Source organism: Rhineura floridana, chromosome 3 (assembly GCF_030035675.1).
Source record: "Rhineura floridana isolate rRhiFlo1 chromosome 3, rRhiFlo1.hap2, whole genome shotgun sequence".
Taxonomy (NCBI): domain Eukaryota; kingdom Metazoa; phylum Chordata; class Lepidosauria; order Squamata; family Rhineuridae; genus Rhineura; species Rhineura floridana.
In genome coordinates this window covers 205,317,039-205,337,390 of record NC_084482.1, presented here as the reverse complement: position 1 = coordinate 205,337,390, position 20,352 = coordinate 205,317,039, and the positions used below count along the sequence as shown (strand labels likewise).

Here is a 20,352-nt window from a genome sequence, read left to right as displayed (position 1 = left end):
GCATTATTATTTATTGCATTGATATCCCACCCTTTCTCCAAGGAGCTCATGATTCTCACCCTTCTCACGGTACCTAGTTCTCCGCTTCCTCCATTTATTTAACCCCCACAACAACTCTGTGAGGTAGGTTAGGCTGAGAGGCAGTGAGTGGCCCAAGGTCACCCAGTGAGTGGCCCAAGGTCACCCAGTGAGTGGCCCAAGGTCACCCAGAGTGGGGATTTGAAACCTGGTCTCCCAGGTCCTTGCCAACACTCAGACTACTACACCTAAGCATAATATTCCTTTTCACAGGGATCTCTTCTGTAAATTAACAATCTATATTTGTCATCTGTGGTGGGTGAGTTAATCACATTGATTTCTCCCTTAATCTTTGCATCCTGGGGAACAGGAGTTTAGACACCAGGATCTTTTCTGAGTGAGTGCTGTGGCCTATTACTGCCACTATTTAGGAATCTTGGCAATGCGATCTTGTAGGTATCTACTGAGAGGACAATCCATTGAGTTCAGACAGACTTACCCTCATGTCAGTGAGTATAGGATTGCAGCCTGACTTAGTTTGCACCAAAACCAGAGCTTCACCTGTGGCAGGGGTGGGGGGACTGCTGGTCTCTGTGTCTGCTCCATCTGGCAGCTTGGTCCCATCTGACCCACAGCATCCCCTCCCACTGATCAAGAGAGGAATGCAAGGAGCCACGGTTGCAGCCCCCCCCCCACCTCCCTCATTGCTCAGCTGAGCATCAGAAACTGCTGAGCGGAGGCGAAGCACTCTTGTCAGTGGGAGCATCTATGCCACTGAATGCCAGCTGCTGGGAATGGCGAGTGGGAAGAGTTGCTCTTGCGCTCGGGTCCTGCTTGCGGGCTTCCCTTCCCTCTGGCTGGCCACTGTGAGAACAGGATGCTGGACCAGATGGGCTCACCCGGCTGATCTAGCAGTGTTCCTGTTGGGGGGTCTGCGTGGAGGAGCCCCAGGATCAAGTGCACAATTTGGGTTGTTGGTTGGTGAGGAGGGGGATGACGGAAGAAAGTGAGGACCCCCCCATAAAGCCTTCCCCCCCCCTGGAATCCTCGGGTTCGAATATGAGATCCTGCCCAGCTCTGCCCTACTGTGGGGTGGTCCCAGCTGTCTCTCCCCCTCCCAGCTGTAGCTGTGGCTGGGCATCCTGGTGTGTGTGTGTGGGGGGGGGAGTAGCAGCAAAGTTTGTTGACATATTTTATTGCCGTGATATCCCACCTTTTCTCCAAGGAGCTCAAGGTGGCACACCTAGTTCTCCACCTCCTGCATATAATCCCCAAGATAACCCTGTGAGGTAGGTTAGGCTGAGAGCAGTGATTGGCCCAAGGTCACCCAGCGAACTTCATGGCTGAATGCGGATTCGAACCCAGGCCTCTCTCAGGCCGTCGTCCGGCACTCTGACCACTGCTTACACTGGCTCTCAAGCTACTCAAAAGCAAGTTCCTAGTAAGCGTACGTACAAGTGCAGCCGTAAACAATAATTAGATTGTATGGCCACGGAAGAAAAAAAAGAAAGGTTGTTTTGAACCCAGAAACTGGCTGTGTCTGCTCAGTCTCATTCGAAGTCTATACGGGAAATGACTCTGTCGCGGGAGAAGTGATGCAATCGGGGCGCGACGCTCCCCTCACCCAGGCTCTTTGTATGTCCAGGGCACGCGCGGGCAGGCCTTTCTGGCAACATCAAAGGCCTTCAGAGGCTCCGGCAGCTCCAGAAGGGTGAGAGGGCAGCGGGTGAAGAGGGGGATTGCGAGGAAGGAGTGAAAGGGGTGTGGGAGAGGGAGGGGTGGTGAGTTTGGGGGCACCCCCCTCTGGCGGGGGGGGGTTGATCCATCAGCACATTAATTGAGCATTGTTACACTCGCGTGACCCGCAAGCATATTATCAAAGGATGGTGTTCTGTTTTATACTCTTCTGTTGCTTAATAGATTCAATTTTGCATTGTACTATCTGCAAAAAACAAAACCAATCCCTTCCAGGTATAAGAACATAAGAAGAGCCTGCTGGATCAGGCCAGTGGCCCATCTAGTCCAGCATCCTGTTCTCACAGTGGCCAGCCAGGTGCCTGGGGGAAGCCCACAAGCAGGACTAGGGTTGCCAGGTCGGAACCATCCAAAAACCTGATAAAATGGGGGCGGGCCCTAGTGACGTCATGGGGCGGGCCCTAGTCACGGGGCAGGCCCTAGTGACATCAAGGGGCGGGCCCTAGTGACATCAGGAAGCATGATACATTGTATCAACCACGCGTGCGTGCAGCATACCATTCAAAAAAAATTTTCTGATTGGAAATTAAAATAGAAATCTTACCTAAAAGAGGTCCAGCTGAAGTGACAAGGTCATTCCTTCTCACCAGCTTAGGGAGTATGGATGGAAAATGGAAATGGAATGCCTTCAAGTCGATCCCAACTTTTGGTGACCCTATGAATAGGGTTTTCATGGTAAGAGGTATTCAGAGGTGGTTTACCATTGCCTTCCTCTGACTTTGGACACATATACTTTGGACACATAATGAGAAGACATGATTCATTAGAAAAGACAATAATACTGGGAAAAACAGAAGGGAGTAGAAAAAGAGGAAGACCAAACAAGAGATGGATTGATTCCATAAAGGAAGCACAGACCTGAACTTGCAAGATCTGAACAGGGTGGTTTATGACAGATGCTATTGGGGTCGCTGATTCATAGGGTCACCATAAGTTGAAATTGACTTGAAGGCACATTAACAACAACAACTGAATTAAAGATACAAAAAAGGAAAGTGGAAGGTGTTTTATTTTATTTTTTACAGACTGGAGAAGTGGTAAGAGGTAAAGTCAGGAATGAATGCATTTTTTTAATGAACAAGATAGCATGTTGAACTATCTTGTAAAAATGAACTAAGAGTGCTTGCAGCAGCTATGCTAATGCAGAGTGAGCCAGTTGTTATCTGCATGGTGCTATGAAGTCAGTTGTATGTTAACTGTATGCTCATGCAACAGATGGTATAGCACAGTGGGGAGGAGAGCCTGGCTGGGAGTCCAGAGTCTATGAGTTCAAATTCCTGCTCGTGTCTCCTGGATGTCAAGGGCCAGCTAAAGATCACCCCCACAGTGAGTGGCTCAGGGATTATGTGCCCTGCCACCTGTGGGCAAGGTGCATAGTTGCAAGGAGCCGTTTCCCCCAGCTGGCAGTTGCGGACAAGGAAGGGACTGGCTTGTGCAGCTGTGGCAAGCTGAGCAGTCCCTAGCCAGGTGGGGAGTACTAGCCTTAGATGGTAAACCGCCTCTGAATACCGCTTACCATGAAATCCCTATTCATAGGGTAGCCATAAGTTGGAATCGACTTGAAGGCAGTCCATTTCCATTTCCATGCATATAATTAAACAAATGCAGTCAAGTTTTTGGACTTTATTGTGATTGCTGGCCAAGCAGGATAGGGCTCATGGGAGTTTTAGTACAATATCTGGAGGATGCTACTTTGGCTGCCTTTGGGATAATAGATGGCAGCCTTAAGTCTGAAATGGTGTTTGGAATTCTGTAGAGACCAGCCAGTACACGTTATGTCATAAGGCCAATTCTTAACCATTTGGCTGTGGCAGTTACCTGAAATTGCTCTTTCGTGGGCTCTCACAAACACCACCAAGCTTTTCTTTTAAAACAAACCAGCTTGTTTAAGTACATACAAAGAATAAAAAAGGAAGTCAACTGACAAGAACAAGACACTTTTTTTCTAAGCAAAATTGATCAAAGAAAAAAAGTATGCTTGTGTGTGTGCCTGTGCGTTTGTGTGTAACACACACACACACACACACACACACTTACATGTAGCATAGAATCACAGAGCTAGAAGGGGCCTTTTAGTCCTTCTAGTCTAAGCCCCTGCTGGAAGTCCAAAACCCAGAACAAGATCAGGTCTGTTCGCTTAAATTGCCACATTAGAGACTTAATGAGACAACACGAGTCAGTTTAATGGGAACTTTCCCACAACAGGGTGACCATATGCTTAGATCTGATAGACCTGAAGCAGCTGACAATTTAGGGCAGACTTCCCCAGCTTGGTGCCCTCCAGATGTTAGCTGGTGGCAGCTGTATGCCCAAAGATATCTGGAAGGCACCAGGTTGGGGAAGGCTGCTTTGGGGAGATGGGAAATGTGCAGAAAAATGGAACAATGGCACACATTCCTATTTGTTGTCATTTCAATCTCACTCCCACATCCTGTCAAGAAAAGACAATTACATGATGATTCTGTCCGTTTCCAGCAGTGCAATTATCCAGAGGAAATAGTAAGAAACTGAGGATTAGGGCCAAATTCTCTCTTTCTCTCTCCAGCCTCTCTCTCTCTCTCTCTCTCCAGCATCTCTCTCTTTAAGAACATAAGAAGAGCCTGCTGGATCAGGCCAGTGGCCCATCTAGTCCAGCATCCTGTTCTCACAGTGGCCAACCAGGTGCCTGGGGGAAGCCCGCAAGCAGGACCCGAGTGCAAGAACACTCTCCCCTCCTGAGGCTTCCGGCAACTGGTTTTCAGAAGCATGCTGCCTCTGACTAGGGTGGCAGAGCACAGCCATCATGGCTAGTAGCCATTGATAGCCCTGTCCTCCATGAATTTGTCTAATCTTCTTTTAAAGCCGTCCAAGCTGGTGGCCATTACTGCATCTTGTGGGAGCAAATTCCATAGTTTAACTATGCGCTGAGTAAAGAAGTACTTCCTTTTGTCTGTCCTGAATCTTCCAACATTCAGCTTTTTTGAATGTCCACGAGTTCTAGTATTATGAGAGAGGGAGAAGAACTTTTCTCTATCCACTTTCTCAATGCCATGCATAATTTTATACACTTCTATCATGTCTCCTCTGACCCGCCTTTTCTCTAAACTAAAAAGCCCCAAATGCTGCAACCTTTCCTCGTAAGGGAGTCGCTCCATCCCCTTGATCATTCTGGTTGCCCTCTTCTGAACCTTTTCCAACTCTATAATATCCTTTTTGAGATGAGGCGACCAGAACTGTACACAGTATTCCAAATGCGGCCGCACCATAGATTTATACAACGGCATTATGATATCGGCTGTTTTATTTTCAATACCTTTCCTAATTATCGCTAGCATGGAATTTGCCTTTTTCACAGCTGCCGCACACTGGGTCGACATTTTCATCGTGCTGTCCACTACAACCCCGAGGTCTCTCTCCTGGTCGGTCACCGCCAGTTCAGACCCCATGAGCGTATATGTGAAATTAAGATTTTTTGCTCCAATATGCATAATTTTACACTTGTTTATATTGAATTGCATTTGCCATTTTTCTGCCCATTCACTCAGTTTGGAGAGGTCTTTTTGGAGCTCTTCGCAATCCCTTTTTGTTTTAACAACCCTGAACAATTTAGTGTCGTCAGCAAACTTGGCCACTTCACTGCTCACTCCTAATTCTAGGTCATTAATGAACAAGTTGAAAAGTACAGGTCCCAATACCGATCCTTGAGGGACTCCACTTTCTACAGCCCTCCATTGGGAGAACTGTCCGTTTATTCCTACTCTCTGCTTTCTGCTTCTTAACCAATTCCTTATCCACAAGAGGACCTCTCCTCTTATTCCATGACTGCTAAGCTTCCTCAGAAGCCTTTGGTGAGGTACCTTGTCAAACGCTTTTTGAAAGTCTAAGTACACTATGTCCACTGGATCACCTCTATCTATATGCTTGTTGACACTCTCAAAGAATTCTAATAGGTTACTGAGACAGGACTTTCCCTTGCAGAAGCCATGCTGGCTCTGCTTCAGCAAGGCTTGTTCTTCTATGTGTTTAGTTAATCTAGCTTTAATAATACTTTCTACCAGTTTTCCAGGGACAGAAGTTAAGCTAACTGGCCTGTAATTTCCGGGATCCCCTCTGGATCCCTTTTTGAAGATTGGTGTTACATTTGCCACTTTCCAGTCCTCAGGCACGGAGGAGGACCCAAGGGACAAGTTACATATTTTAGTTAGCAGATCAGCAATTTCACCTTTGAGTTCTTTGAGAACTCTCGGGTGGATGCCATCCGGGCCCGGTGATTTGTCAGTTTTTATATTGTCCATTAAGCTTAGAACTTCCTCTCTCGTTACCACTATTTGTCTCAGTTCCTCAGAATCCCTTCCTGCAAATGTTAGTTCAGGTTCAGGGATCTGCCCTATATTTTCCACTGTGAAGACAGATGCAAAGAATTCATTTAGCTTCTCTGCAATCTCCTTATTGTTCTTTAGTACACCTTTGACTCCCTTATCATCCAAGGGTCCAATTGTCTCCCTAGATGGTCTCCTGCTTTGAATGTATTTATAGAATTTTTTGTTGTTGGTTTTTATGTTCTTAGCAATGTGCTCCTCAAATTCTTTTTTAGCATCCCTTATTGTCTTCTTGCATTTCTTTTGCCAGAGTTTGTGTTCTTTTTTATTTTCTTCATTTGGACAAGACTTCCATTTTTTGAAGGAAGACTTTTTGCCTCTAAGAGCTTCCTTGACTTTACTCGTTAACCATGCTGGCATCTTCTTGGCCCTGGCGGTACCTTTTCTGATCTGCGGTATGCACTCCAGTTGAGCTTCTAATATAGTGTTTTTAAACAACTTCCAAGCATTTTCGAGTGATGTGACCCTCTGGACCTTGTTTTTCAGCTTTCTTTTTACCAATCCCCTCATTTTTGTGAAGTTTCCTCCAGCATCTCTCTCTTTCTCCAGCATCTCTCTTTCTCTCTCCAGCATCTCTCTCTTTCTCCAGCATCTCTCTCTTTCTCTCTCTCCAGCATCTCTCTCTTTCTCTCTCTTTCTCCAGCATCTCTCTCTTTCTCCAGCCTCTCTCTCTTTCTCTCTCTCCAGCCTGCTACCCACAGCAGCAGTGGACGCCGGACGGGGCCAGCTCCTTCTTAGCCCCGAGGACGCCTGGCCGCTTCACACCTCGTGCTGTGGGCGCCGCTGGGCGGCAGCGGCCGCGATGCCTCCCCCCAGCCAGAGACGCTGCGGCCACCGCCGCCGCCACTGCAGAGCTCCATCGCGGCCACTCCCGCCCAGCGGCGCCCACAGCAGGAGGGAGAATGACAGCGCCGCACTCGCCCGACCGGCCTTTTAAGCAGCGCCCGCCTCGCGCGCCCAGGGCCAGCCCCTCGTTGCCGCTCCCGACCGCCCCTGTCCAAGACAGGCTGCACCTCTGGCCTCGGCCGCAGGGCATCTCTGGGCACGTGCAGAGTGTCCTGGCCTCGCCGCCTGGGAAGACAGAGCCCGGCCCCGGCGGCACCAGCTCTCCCTGCCTCAATGACAACGGGCGGGAAGGCGGCCAGCCACACCCGTCACGCATGCGTGGCTGAGGGGGCCAATGAAAAGCCGGAGATCATCCAGTTTAAGCAAAGTATTGCCGGAGGCCGGAGACGGCCCCTTTTTCCCTGAGACTCCGGCCGAAAACCGGAGACCTGGCAACGCTAAGCAGGACCCAAGTGCAAAAACACTCTCCCCTCCTGAGGCTTCCGGCAACCGGTTTTCAGAAGCATGCTGCCTCTGACTAGGGTGGCAGAGCACAGCCATCATGGCTAGTAGCCATTGATAGCCCCGTCCTCCATGAATTTGTCTAATCTTCTTTTAAAGCCATCCAAGCTGGTGGCCATTACATTGGTGTGGAAAAAAGTAATATTGTTTAAAAAGGCTGTTCTGGACACTATATTACACTGGTCTCAGTCTACTCAAAAGCAAGTTCCTAGTAAGTGTCCATACGACTGCAGCCATTAAAAATAATTTGATTGTATGACCACGGAAGAAAAAAAAGAAAGGTTGTTTTGAACCCAGAAACTGGCTGTGTCTGCCAAGTCTATCTCAAAGTCTATACGGGAAATGTCTCTAACGTGGGAGAAGTGATGCTCCCCTCAACCATGCAGCGGGTGAAGAGCGGGCTTGCGAGGAAGGAGGGAAAGGGGTGTGGGAGGGATGGTGAATTTTGGGGCACCCCCCCTTTCCATCTGGCGGGGTGTGTGTGATGCATCAGCGCATTATTTATTTATTTATTTATTTATATACCTCCCCTATCCAAAGCTCTCTGGGCGGTTTACAGTGCCTAAGTAATTAACTGAGCATAGTTACACTTGCGTGACCGCAAGAATATTATCCAAGGAGAGTGTTCTTTTTTTTTAATCTTCTATTGCTTAGTAGATTCAATTTTGCATTGTACTATCTTTCTGAAAAAAAAAAAAAAAAACCCCTTCCAGGTATTGATGTGGAATAACGTAATTTTGTTTTTAAAAAAAGCAGTTTTAAAAGCCAGTTCTGGACACTGCACTTGAAGAAGGATGCAGAGCAGCTAGAATGGATTCAGAGGAGGGTGTGATGTCCCTGTAGTGTTTGTATAATATTTATGGTAAGTGCCGGTTTTGTAGGTTAAATATGGTAAGTAGAATGAGTTGAGAGGGGGGAGTACACGTGAGGGAATGAATGGTGTGTTATGATTGGCTGAACATCCGGGTGGTTGAGAGTATATAAGGAAGAATGCCAGTTAGTCAGGGGTTCGGTTCTGGTTTTGAGTTGAAGAGGGTGAGGGGTGGATGTGTATTTAGAGGGGTAGTGAGGCAGGTTTGGGACTAAAGTATGTGAAATAAGAGCAGCTATAACATGTTGAAGATCGTGTATATGTAACCACACGCATGACAACTGAATTCAAAGTAAGCTTGTTTATTCCCAGTGTTATTTAATAAATCTGTTTGGTTCAACAACACGCTTGATCCTTGGCTGGGTTCATACAAAGGAGAAGGGTGGGCAGAGCAAAACCCAAAGCTGGAACCAGTATCTATGGTGGCAGTGGTGAATATTTAGTGTATCAGCAGCAGGTATCCAAAGGCAACCCAGGGCTGTAGTCTTTAAGACAGAAATGTTCAAGGGGGTGGTGGTTGTGGCCTAAAAGTGTACCTAGACACTTAATAGCAGTCTGTTAAAGGAGGAAACTAAGGCAAAGTCTCAGAGCAGCATTGCTTTCCAATGTATCAGGTAGTGAAGCCTAGTGGTGAGATAATGAGAAATGCATGCCGGGGCTAGCGCAAGACAAGAGATCTGACAGAGGGCAACAAGGATGATCAGGGGGGAAATGTTGGAATATATGGGGTTGTGGGTTGAGGTTGCATGGGGCTAAAGGCGTAGCTAGAGAGGAGACCTCTTGGTTGCTAGGCTACACCTGTCCTTTGATCTCCTGCTGTCTCTTCCTTCCTGCTTTACTGATATGCAAAGGATGTTGATCTCAGTTCCTTCCCGCCTTCCCAGTGTCTGTGTTCTTGAGAGGGGAGCAGACATCTTTCCTTTCCTCTCAACCAGCATGAGGGCAGACCCTGGGATCAGAGTCTGCTGCTCCAACATAGCTAGATCTAGAACTCTTTCCTATCAAGCATGTACTTCCAGGATAAAGTAGTTATTTCTTATTTTTAAAGCTTAAAGTCTCTGTCTGACTAATTTGCAGGGAAGGTAGAATCTTAGCAAAAATTCAAACACACACACATAAGCTCGTTCAAAACTCTCCGTTCTGCTACGCAACTCTGCAGGGTCCTACAGGACATTGGGCCCAACGTCCTATACAAAAAGGCCTGTGAGGAGAGAGTGAGAGAACTGGGCATGTTTAGCCTTGAGAAGGGAGGACTGAGGGGAGATATGATAGCATTCTTCAAGTACTTGAAAGGTTGCCACACAAAGGAGGGCCAGGATCTCTTTTGATTGCCCCAGAGTGCAGGACATGGAATAATGGGCTCAAGTTGCAGGAAGCCAGATTTCGACTGAACATCAGGAAAAACTTCCTAACGACTGTGGAAGCAAATGTTAGACTTCGCATGAGAAATTCCTTTTCTGCAGGGGGGGAGGGGAGTCGCCCCACTAAGTGTTTTTTGACCATTGTGGGGTGGTGGTGAGACAAGGAATTTGACAGGTAGGCAGGAAAAAAGATCATATTCAGGCTGTCTGGGAGGCCCCACTTACAGCAGCCATCCACCTCCCTGTTTTGTGACTTTATTCCTGTTTGGTGTAACCAACTCATCCTTTCCTACACTTTTACTAAAACGAGCCTCTTTTCTCTGCCTTTTCCCCATTTTTTAAAGAAAGAGGATAGACTATGATTATGATGTAGGGTTTAATGTGTGTTTTGTTTCATTTTTAGATGAGAAGCAAATCTGGGGAGGGGTTGCCATCTCACTCAGGTAACGTCTCCTGAAGAATTCTTCCTGCAGGTGGAGTGAGTGGGCGGTGCCAATCCATCCTAGACTCCCCTCTTTCCCTGCAACAAAGAGATTTACTGTGGTAAGTTCAAAGTTCGTTTCTTTCTTGATTAACTCAAAATGTAGCAGAGGCACAAATCATTTGTGACTGGGAGGTAGTTGTCACAAATCATTGGGTCGAGGGTGGGCTTTTCCAGGAGCAGTCTAATCATCACCTCTTTCAGTTGGTGACCTTTACTGCATAGTGTGGTAGTAAATTCCAGAGTTTAACTCTGCACTGTGTGAAGAAGGAGCTTTATTGGATTACCCTGGACTATAGTATCAGCATGTGTGTGTGTTATGTGCCTTCACGTCCATTATGACTTATGGTGACCCTATGAATCAGCAACCTCCAATAGCATCTGTTGTAAACCACCCTGTTCAGATCTTGTAAGTTCAGGTCTGTGGCTTCCTTTAGGGAATCAATCCATCTCTTGTTTGGTCTTCCTCTTTTTCTATTCCTGACAGCTGGTATAGCACAGTGGGGAGGAGAGCCTGGCTAGGAGTCCAGAGTCTGTGAGTTCAAATCCCCACTCGTGTCTCCTGGGTGTCAAGGGCCAGCTGAAGATCACCCCCACAGTGAGTGGCTCAGGGGTGACGTGCCCTGCCACCTGTACAGCCGTGGGCAAGCTGCAGAGTCGCAAGGAGCCCAGTTGCCCCCCAGCTGGCAGTTGCGGACAAGGAAGGGGCTGGCTTGTGCAGCTGTGGCAAGCCGAGCAGGCTCTAGCCAGCTGGCGAGGACTAGCCTCAGAGGGAGGCAATGGTAAACCCCCTCTGAATACCGCTTATCATGAAAACCCTATTCATAGGGTTGTCATAAGTCAGGATTGACTTGAAGGCAGTCCATTTCATTTTTTTCTGTTTTGCCGAGTCTTTTCCACTGAATCATGATGTGTCCAATATACGATAGCATCAGTTTCATCATTTTAACTTCTAGTGATAGTTTTAGTTTAGTTGGATTTAACACCACATTTCAAATGAGTTGATTTTTTTCTTACCTGCTTTTTTAACTGTCCAACTTTCACATCCATACATAGAGATCGGGAATGCCATGGTCTGAATGATCCGGACTTTAATGTTCAGTGATACATCTTTGCATTTGAGGACCTTTCCTAGTTCTCTCATACCTGCCCTCCCCAGTCCTAGCCTTCTTCTGATTTCTTGACTATTGTCTCCATTTTGGTTAATGACTGTGCCAAGGTTGACAAGGTCAGGGTCCTCATTGTCAACTTTAAAGTTACATAAATCTCTGTTGTCATTACTTGAGTCTTCTTAACATTCAGCTGTAGTCCTGCTTCTCTGCTTTCCCCTTTAACTTTCATCAGCGTTCAGTTCAGATCAGTTCTAGAGTCTGCTAGTAGCATGGTATCATCTGCATATCTTAAATTATTGATATTTCTCCCTCCTATATTCCACCTTCATCTTGGTCCAATCCTGCTTTCCGTATGATATGTTCTGCGTATAGATTAAATAAATAGGGTGATAAAATACACCCCTGTCTTACATCCTTTCCGATTGGGAACCAATCAGTTTCTCCATAGTCTGTCCTTACAGTAGCCTCTTGTCCAGAGTATAGGTTGCGCATCAGGACAATCAGATGCTGTGGCACCCGCATTTCTTTTAAAGCATTTTATAGTTTTTTGTGATCTACGCAATCATAGGCCTTGCTATAATCTATAAAGCACAGGGTGATTTTCTTCTGAAATTCCTTAGTCTGTTCCATTATCCAGTGTATGTGTACGATGTGATCTCTAGTACCTCTTCCCTTTCTAAATCCAGCTTGAACATATGGCATTTCTTTCTATGGTAAGAGCCTTTGTTGTAGAATCTTGAGCATTACTTTACTTGCATGGGATATTGGCAATAGTTTGATAATTACTGCATTCCCTGGGATCCCCTTTCTTTGGAATTGGGATATATATTGAACACTTCCAGTCTATGGGCCATTGTTTTGTTTTCCATATTTGTTGACAAAGGTTTGTCAAAATTTGGACAGATTCAATCTCAGTAACCTGTAGCACCTCTATTGGTATGCTATCTATTCCTCATGATTTGCTTCTTCCTAGAATTTTAAGAGCAGCTACCACTTCGCATTCTAAGAATTCTGGTTCTTCATCATACAGTTCCTTCATGAATGAATCTGTCATCCTTGCATCTCTTTTATAAAGTTCTTCAATATATTGCTTCCATCTTCCTTTTTATTTTATCTACGTCAGCCAGTGCGTTCCCCTGTTGATTATTCAACAGCTCTACTCTTGGTTTAAATTTTCCTTTAATTTCTCTAATCGTTTGGAATAAAGCTCTTGTTCTACCTTTTTTATTATCCTTTTCTATTTCTATACAATAGTTGTTGTAATGGTTCTCCTCGTCCCTACGTATTAGTCGCTGCATTATTGCATTTAGGATTTTTACCATGTTTCTGTCTCCTTTTCTTTTTGCTTTCGTTCGCTCTTTACGATTTTAAGAGTTTGGTCCGTCAACAATTGAGGTCTTTCTCTCCTTTTATCTAGAAGTATTGTCTTTTTACATTATTCCCTGATAATGTCTCTGACTTCAATCCATAGTTCTTCTGGTTCTCTTTCCACTAAGTTTATAGCCACAAATCTGTTCCTTATTTGCTCTTTATATTCTTCTGGGATGTTATTTAAATTGTATTTTGGCATTATGATTTTTTTTTCTTCTTCTTTAGCTTTACTCTGATTTTCGATACGACCAGTTCATGATCTGTACCGCAGTCTGCTCCTGGTCCTGTTTTCGCAGAATGTGTGGAGCTTCTCCAACTTCTGCTACCCATTATATAATCAATTTGATTCCTATATTGACCATTTGGCGATGTCCACGTGTACAGTCATCATTTCGGTTGCTCAAAAAATATGTTTGCAAGAAATATATTATTGGCTTCGCAGAATTCAATAAGTCTTTCACCTGCTTCATTTCTATCTCCTAAGTCCCATTTTCCCACAATTCCTAATTCTTCTCTGTTCCCTACTTTTGCATTCCAGTCCCCCATGATTATCAGCACATCTTGTTTTGGCGTGTGATCAATTTCTTCCTGTACTTCTTCGTAAAATCTCTCCAATTCCTCTTCTGCATTTGCTGTTGAAGCATAGACTTGGATAAAGGTTATAGGCTTCCCGTTGAGTCTCATTGATATCACTTTCTCTGACCTTGTGTTATAGGTACTAATTGCTTTGCTACATTACTTGTTACTCTTAAAGCAACCCCGTTTCTTTTTAATTTCTCATTTCCTGCATAAAATATTTTGTAGTTGCCTGAATGAAAATGTCCATTCCCGTCCATTTTAATTTACTCACACCAAGTATTATAATGTTGATACGTTCTATGTCTTGTTTGACAATATCTAACTTTCCCTGGTTCATGCTTCTCACATTCCATGTTGATATTGTGGACATCGTACGATTCTGGACTCTCCTTTTGTATCTGTGCACTTCAACCTCTGGGCTTCCTTTCGGCTTTGATCCAGTTGTGTCATTAGTCACAGAACTGCTGGTACGTGTCCATTGTTCTCCAGTAGTTTTGTGGGTGCCATCTGACCCTGGGAGTTCCATCTTCCAGCACCATCTAGTGTTGCATAGTCTATTCCTATTGTATAGTCTATTCATAAGGTCTTCATGGTAAGAGGTATTCAGAGGTGGTTTACCATTGCCCTCCTCTGAGTCTGGACACATCTTAGTCTGGCTTCTCAGCTTTGTCCGTTCCGCCTTGAGTGACCCTGCTAGGAGTGTAGCCCCTTGGTCTTGACTCCTGACGGCATTGCACTCAGCTTCTTCAACACACTCAAACCGCCTCACCACATTAAGGTGTGCGGGAGAAAAACTTGCTTCTGTCCAATTTCCCCACACCATGCATAATAATATACATCTCTATCATGTCCTTCCTTAGTCATCTTATTCTAAACTACAAAGCTGCAGATGTTATAACCTTTCCTCATAAGAGAGCTGCACTAACCTCTTTATCATTTTAGCTGCTTATTTTTAAACCATTTTACAGGTCTCCAATGTCCTTTTTCAGGTGAGACAGCTAGAACTCTATTAACTATTGTAAGGGTGGAAGTCATGATGGTCCTGCTTCAGAAAGACTGGGTTCTTCTATAGGCTTGGTAATTCTGTCTTTAATACTGTTTTCCACTAGTTTTCCTGGAAGAGGTATTAAACTAACCGCCTCTAACTTCCAGTATACCCTTTGGATGCCCCTGTTTTGACTTCTGTATTACATTGGCCGCTACCCAATTGCTGAGATATGATAGCCAACCTCATGGTCAAGTTAAATATCTTTGTTAGAAGATCAACAATTTCACTTCTGAGTTCTTTATCAACTCTTGCATAGATGCCATGACAACCCAGTGATTTGTGAAGGAAAAATCTCCACTTGCCACATGTCCAGAGTGAAGGATAGATAATTTCCACACCTTTCCTGGGAGCGTTTATGAGGAAGGTATTTGTTTTCTTATTTCAGGATCCAGGGACGTTTGAAGAGGTGGACTTGCAATTCACGGAAGAGGAAAGTGTCCTGCTCGTTCCAGGACAGACGACTCTTCACAAGGAGATCACGGTCGAGTTTGATGTAATGATATGTTCTTTGTGTAAGGATCCCAATTAGATCAGCAGAAGGGTTTTGATGGACTTACCTTGGATGTAAGAACATAAGAAGAGTCCTGCTGGATCAGGCCAAAGGTCCATGATTCTGTTCTTATAGTGGCCAACTATATGCCTAAGGGAAACTCACTGGCAGGACATTTAAGACATTCACAAGCAAGACACTCAGCACCTAAAGAAAACAAGAATGTCTTCTGACTGCAGTAAAATCTTGCAAAAAGCCCCAAATACACGTTGGAGAAGACATATGAGAAAGAAACCACATAAATGCTTAGAGTGTGGAAAGACCTTCACTCGGCTTTGCCTCCTTACTTCTCATCAAAGAATTCACACAGGGGACAAACCTTATATATGCTTGGACTGTGGAAACAGCTTCACTGCCAGTAGCAACCTTATTTCGCATCACAGAACTCATATAGGGGCCAAACCTTATAAATGCATGGAGTGTGGAAAGAGCTTCAATCACGGTAGCCAACTTTCTATACATCGAAGAACTCATGCAGGGGAGAAACGTTATAAATGCATGGAGTGTGGAAAGAGCTTCAGTGAAAGTGGCACCCTTACTAAACATCAAAGGACTCATACAGGGGACAAACTTTATAAATGCTTGGAGTGTGGAAAGAGCTTCAGGCAAAGTGGCCAGCTTACTTCACATCAAGGAACTCATACAGGGGACAAACTGTATAAATGCATGGAGTGTGGAAAAAGTTTCAGAGACAGTAGCCAACTTTCTAGACATCAAAGAACTCATACAGGGGATAAACCTTATGAATGCATAGAGTGTGGAAAGAGTTTCAGTCACAGTAACACCCTTACTGTGCATCAAAGAACTCATACAGGGGACAAACCTTATAAATGCTTGAACTGTGGAAAGAGATTCAGTGAAAGTGGCAAGCTTACTTCTCATCAAAGGACTCATACAGGGGACAAACCTTATAAATGCGTGGTGTGTGGAAAGAGCTTCAGTCAGAATAACTCCCTTACTAGACATCAAACAACACATACAGGAGACAAACCTTATAAATGTTTGGAGTGTGGAAAGAGCTTCACTCTGAATGGCCACCTCATTCAACATCAAAAGACTCATACTGGGATCAAACCTCATAAATGCTTGGAGTGTGGAAAGAGCTTCAGAATCAGTAGCCAACTTTCTACACATCGAAGGACTCATACAGGGGACAAACCTTATAAATGTATGGAGTGTGGAAAGAGCTTCAGTGTAAGTGGCAACCTTTCTACACATCAAAGAACTCATACAGGGGAGAAACCTTATAAATGTATGGAGTGTGGAAAGAGCTTCAGTCAGAGAGGCAACCTTTCTATACATCAGAGGACTCATACAGGGGGCAAACCTTATAAATGCTTCGAGTGTGGAAAGAGCTTCAAACAAAGTAGCCAGCTTACTTCACATCAAAGAACTCATACAGGGGACAAACCGTATAAATGCATGGAGTGTGGAAGAAGCTTCAGAGTCAGTAAGCAACTTTCTAAACATCGAAGAACTCATACAGGGGACAAACCTTATGAATGCATGCAGTGTGGAAAGAGCTTCACCGTCAGTAGCACCCTTACTACACATCAAAGAACTCATACAGGGGACAAACCTTATGAATGCGTGGAGTGTAGAAAAAGCTTCAGATACAGTAGCCAACTTTCTAGACATCGAAGAACTCATACAGGGGACAAACCTTATAAATGCTTTGAGTGTGGAAAGAGCTTCAGTGAGAGTGGCACCCTTATTAAACATCGAAGAACTCATACAGGGGAGAAACCTTATAAATGCTTGGAGTGTGGAAAGAGCTTCAGGGACAGTGGCACCCTTATTATACATCAAAGAACTCATACAGGGGACAAACCTTATAAATGTATCGAGTGTGGAAAAAGCTTCAGAGACAGTAGCCAACTTTCTAGACATCGAAGAACTCATACAGGGGACAAACCTTATAAATGCTTGGAGTGTGGAAAGAGCTTCAGGCAAAGTAACCAGCTTACTTCACATCAACGAACCCATACAGGGGACAAACCTTATAAATGCTTGGACTGTGGAAAGAGCTTCAGGCAACGTAACCAGCTTAATTCACATCAACGAACCCATACAGGGAACAAACCATATAAATGCATGAAGTGTGGAAAAAGCTTTACAGAAAGTAGCCATCTTTCTGAACATCGAAGAACTCATACAGGGGACAAACCTTATGAATGCGTGGAGTGTGGTAAAAGCTTCAGGGACAGTAGCCAACTTTCTACACATCGAAGAACTCATACAGGGGAGAAACCTTATGAATGCGTGGAGTGTGGAAAGAGCTTCAATCAGAGTAGCCACCTTACTACACATCAAAGAACTCATACAGGGGACAAACCTTATGAATGCATGGAGTGTGGAAAGAGCTTCAATCAGAGTAGCAACCTTACTACACATCAAAGAACTCATACAGGGGAGAAACCTTATAAATGCATGGAGTGTGGAAAGAGCTTCAGTGAAAGTGGCACCCTTATTAAACATCAAAGGACTCATACAGGAGACAAACCTTATAAATGTGTTGAGTGTGGAAAGAGCTTCAGTGTCAGTGGCACCCTTACTAAACATCAATGCATGGGATAAACCTTATAAATACTTGGAGTGTGGAAAGAGCTTCAATCAGAGTAGCAACCTTTCCGCACATCAAAAAGTAATATAGGGAACAAACCTTATAAATTTTTGGACTGGAAAGAGCTTCATTGGTGTGACCCAGGTTGGGAAGGGAGACTTAGAGGAGCCTGACACCGACAATGAGGACTGGGATGACGAGCTGGGTCAGGGACTAGCAAAGGGAAAGGTCCCAGCGTGTCCAGATCCCTGTCACTGACAGCTCAGCTTTCCCCTGGAGCCCAACTGGAACTGTCAGAGACTGCCCTGTTAGAGACAGCTCTGGTAGACACACACCCCACACCTGCAGCAGAGGCAATGCCTGGTTCACCTGCTGTTTCCCAGCCGGGCACCCCGCAGCTTCTCACACTAGTTAGTTGTTAGGAGAATCTCCTGTTCCCTTCATTGAGCTACAGTTCTCTTGAGTAGTTTTACAATCAGTACCTCTTCCCAGGGAACTTGGAATTATAGCTCTGTGGGGGGAATAGGAGTCTGCTAACAACTCTCAGCATCCTTCACAACCTACACTTCCCAGGATTCTTTAGAGGAAGCCATGAGTGCTTAAAGTGGAATAGTAAAGGAATAAAGGTATGGTGTGAATGTGGTCTAGGTCAGGGCACGGACTTTCACCTTGGGGCTCATATGATGGCATACTCCTCCCTGCTAAGATAAATAAATACATCCTTACACACTCGTGTTTGTGGGCATAATTTTTCTGTATGGAGGCTTGTTGGCTTATCGGTTGTATCCAGTGCTAGTCCTCCTCACCCATTCAGATGAGTAGACGTGACTCACTCAGGTTTGTTAATTTCAGTGGGTCTGCTCTGAATGGGTTGGATTCAACCCCATGTGACCCTGCCCACCCACCTCCTGGAGGATTACAGCTCAACCCAGGAATAGATGTACGGTGGGGTGGAGCTGTAGCAACAACCTTCCAGCAGGGGCATCAATACTGCTTACCTGATGGAGGGGCAATATGGCGGAGAGGGTGGGACTGCACAGCTGCACTGGGAGGAGCCTCTTGCTGCAGCTCCACCCCACCAGACAAGCTGCTCCTGGCTCTCACTCGAGTCTATTACCTTGGTAAACACTTGGGCTGAGTCAAGCAGACAGACAGTCATGACCACGGAGGAGAAGGGGGAGAGTCACTTCTGAATAGAAGCCATCCTGGTTGCTCCGTATATGCAGGAGGAATGTGTTAGGAGGGCAACTCAGAAACCGAGATTCTGCAGGCAGCAAAGCTACAATCTGCCATGTTCATCCTGCCCCAATGGCTTCCTCGGGGTGTTCCTCTGAAGCTCTTGAAAAGTTGCCCAATGGATATATCCAGCAAACCTTTCTGATGACAGCTGCTTAGTCACCAGCACTGGTGTTCTCCTGCAAATCACGGCCACGGAATTATTTGACATGCTCTCCATTCCTAGAGGGTGATGCCGAGGCTTGGGGTGCCTGGACAGTGCCCCATGTGACCTATTTCTTTGTGACACGTGGGGCTTCTTCGATAGGAGCGCTGTTACAGGAAAAGGTTCCCTGAAGATGGATGGCCGTAGTTCAGTGAGAGCGCATCCACCTTGCGTGCAGAAGTCCTAGGCTCAATCCCCGGAAACTCCAGGTAGGGTTTGTCACAGCAAACTCATTTCCCCCAAGTATCTGACTTTCTGTGATAAGGAAAGCGATGGGGAAATGCACTGGAAACTGGCATAAGGCTTGCTTTGACGCAAACCCATCTAACCTCCCTGCAAACAGCGGAATGAATACTCACTGAATAGTCAATGTCATCTAATTTCCCTGCAGACAAATATGGATGAACGTTTATTGAACAGGTCATCTAGAAGCACCCCAAAGGTGTAACCCTGTCATGTGCATCCCAACTTTGAAATCCTGGAACCCATCTCTTCTCCACCTCCCACCCATCATTCCCTTCCTGTTTTTGGGATGAGAGAAGTCAGTATTCTTGGAGAAACACCTGCAACTTTTGTGATTGACATAATTTTTCTTCTTCAATGTGCTTTTAAATATATCCACGTAGCCATATTGAGAGGGAAATTCTATGTGAGGGACAGGACCTGATTAGAACTTCTGGGTGTCTCCATTTTTCTTCATATTGTTCTGTGGTTCTGGCCTTAGTATAACAGCAACATTGTTATTCAACGTTACTAATGCCTGTGACAGAAGCGAGGCAAAGAGAGCCTACCTACACCCTTCGCTGCCCAACTGCTACCTGCCTGCTCTGCAGAGTAGGCCAGTTGGTCTTAAACTATCCTCTAATCACTGCCACCACCCTCCCTCTTCGTACCTACATCTCCCAGACGGGAGGGGAGTTTTTAGCTCTCTGGTCAAAAAATTGAATCGGGACTCCTACATAGCCTCCTCCTCCCCTGAGGGAAAAGGAAGTTGCTGACTTTCACTAACAGATGATAGTTCCTTAGTATGTTCAGATGCATAGCAGGTATCTTCCCATGTCTAAGAGATCTAATAGTTATGCCGTAGCTGAAATGTATTATATTTCTTTCATGCATTCAGATATATTGAGGAATGTACCATCTTGTTATATTTTAGAATATTTAAGTTTTTGTCTCAGTTGTAATAAACACCAATTAAACTAGGAATGTTTCATAAATTTGTGATTTTCAGAGGAAAATTTAGCATATGTGCATTTTAGTATCAAATCAGTCTTCTCATAGGAGGGGTTTACTAATGCTTACATCTTCAGATAGCCTTGTAAGATCCAAGTAACTAAGCGAGGTCCTTTAGCTCTGCATCAAATAAGTTACATAAAATGTTATAAAATATTCATTAAATTTAGCAATACAAACAGACCTCAATTGAACATAAGAACATAAGAAGAGCCTGCTGGATCAGGCCAGTGGCCCATCTAGTCCAGCATCCTGTTCTCACAG

The 20,352-nt window shown here is 45.1% G+C and overlaps 1 protein-coding gene across 1 annotated transcript in view; it reads left to right on the top strand.

The window, feature by feature from the left end:
• LOC133378888 (zinc finger protein 208-like) overlaps positions 1 to 20,026 on the top strand; it is a 55,807-nt gene extending 35,781 nt beyond the window's left edge. Inside the window, exons 4-5 of the mRNA XM_061613502.1 lie at positions 14,687 to 14,794; positions 14,984 to 20,026. Of these exons, the coding sequence (XP_061469486.1) occupies positions 14,687 to 14,794; positions 14,984 to 17,428 (2,553 nt within the window). The 3' untranslated portion in view covers positions 17,429 to 20,026. The remainder of the gene's footprint in view (positions 1 to 14,686; positions 14,795 to 14,983) is intronic.
• The last annotated feature ends 326 nt before the right edge of the window (positions 20,027 to 20,352 follow it).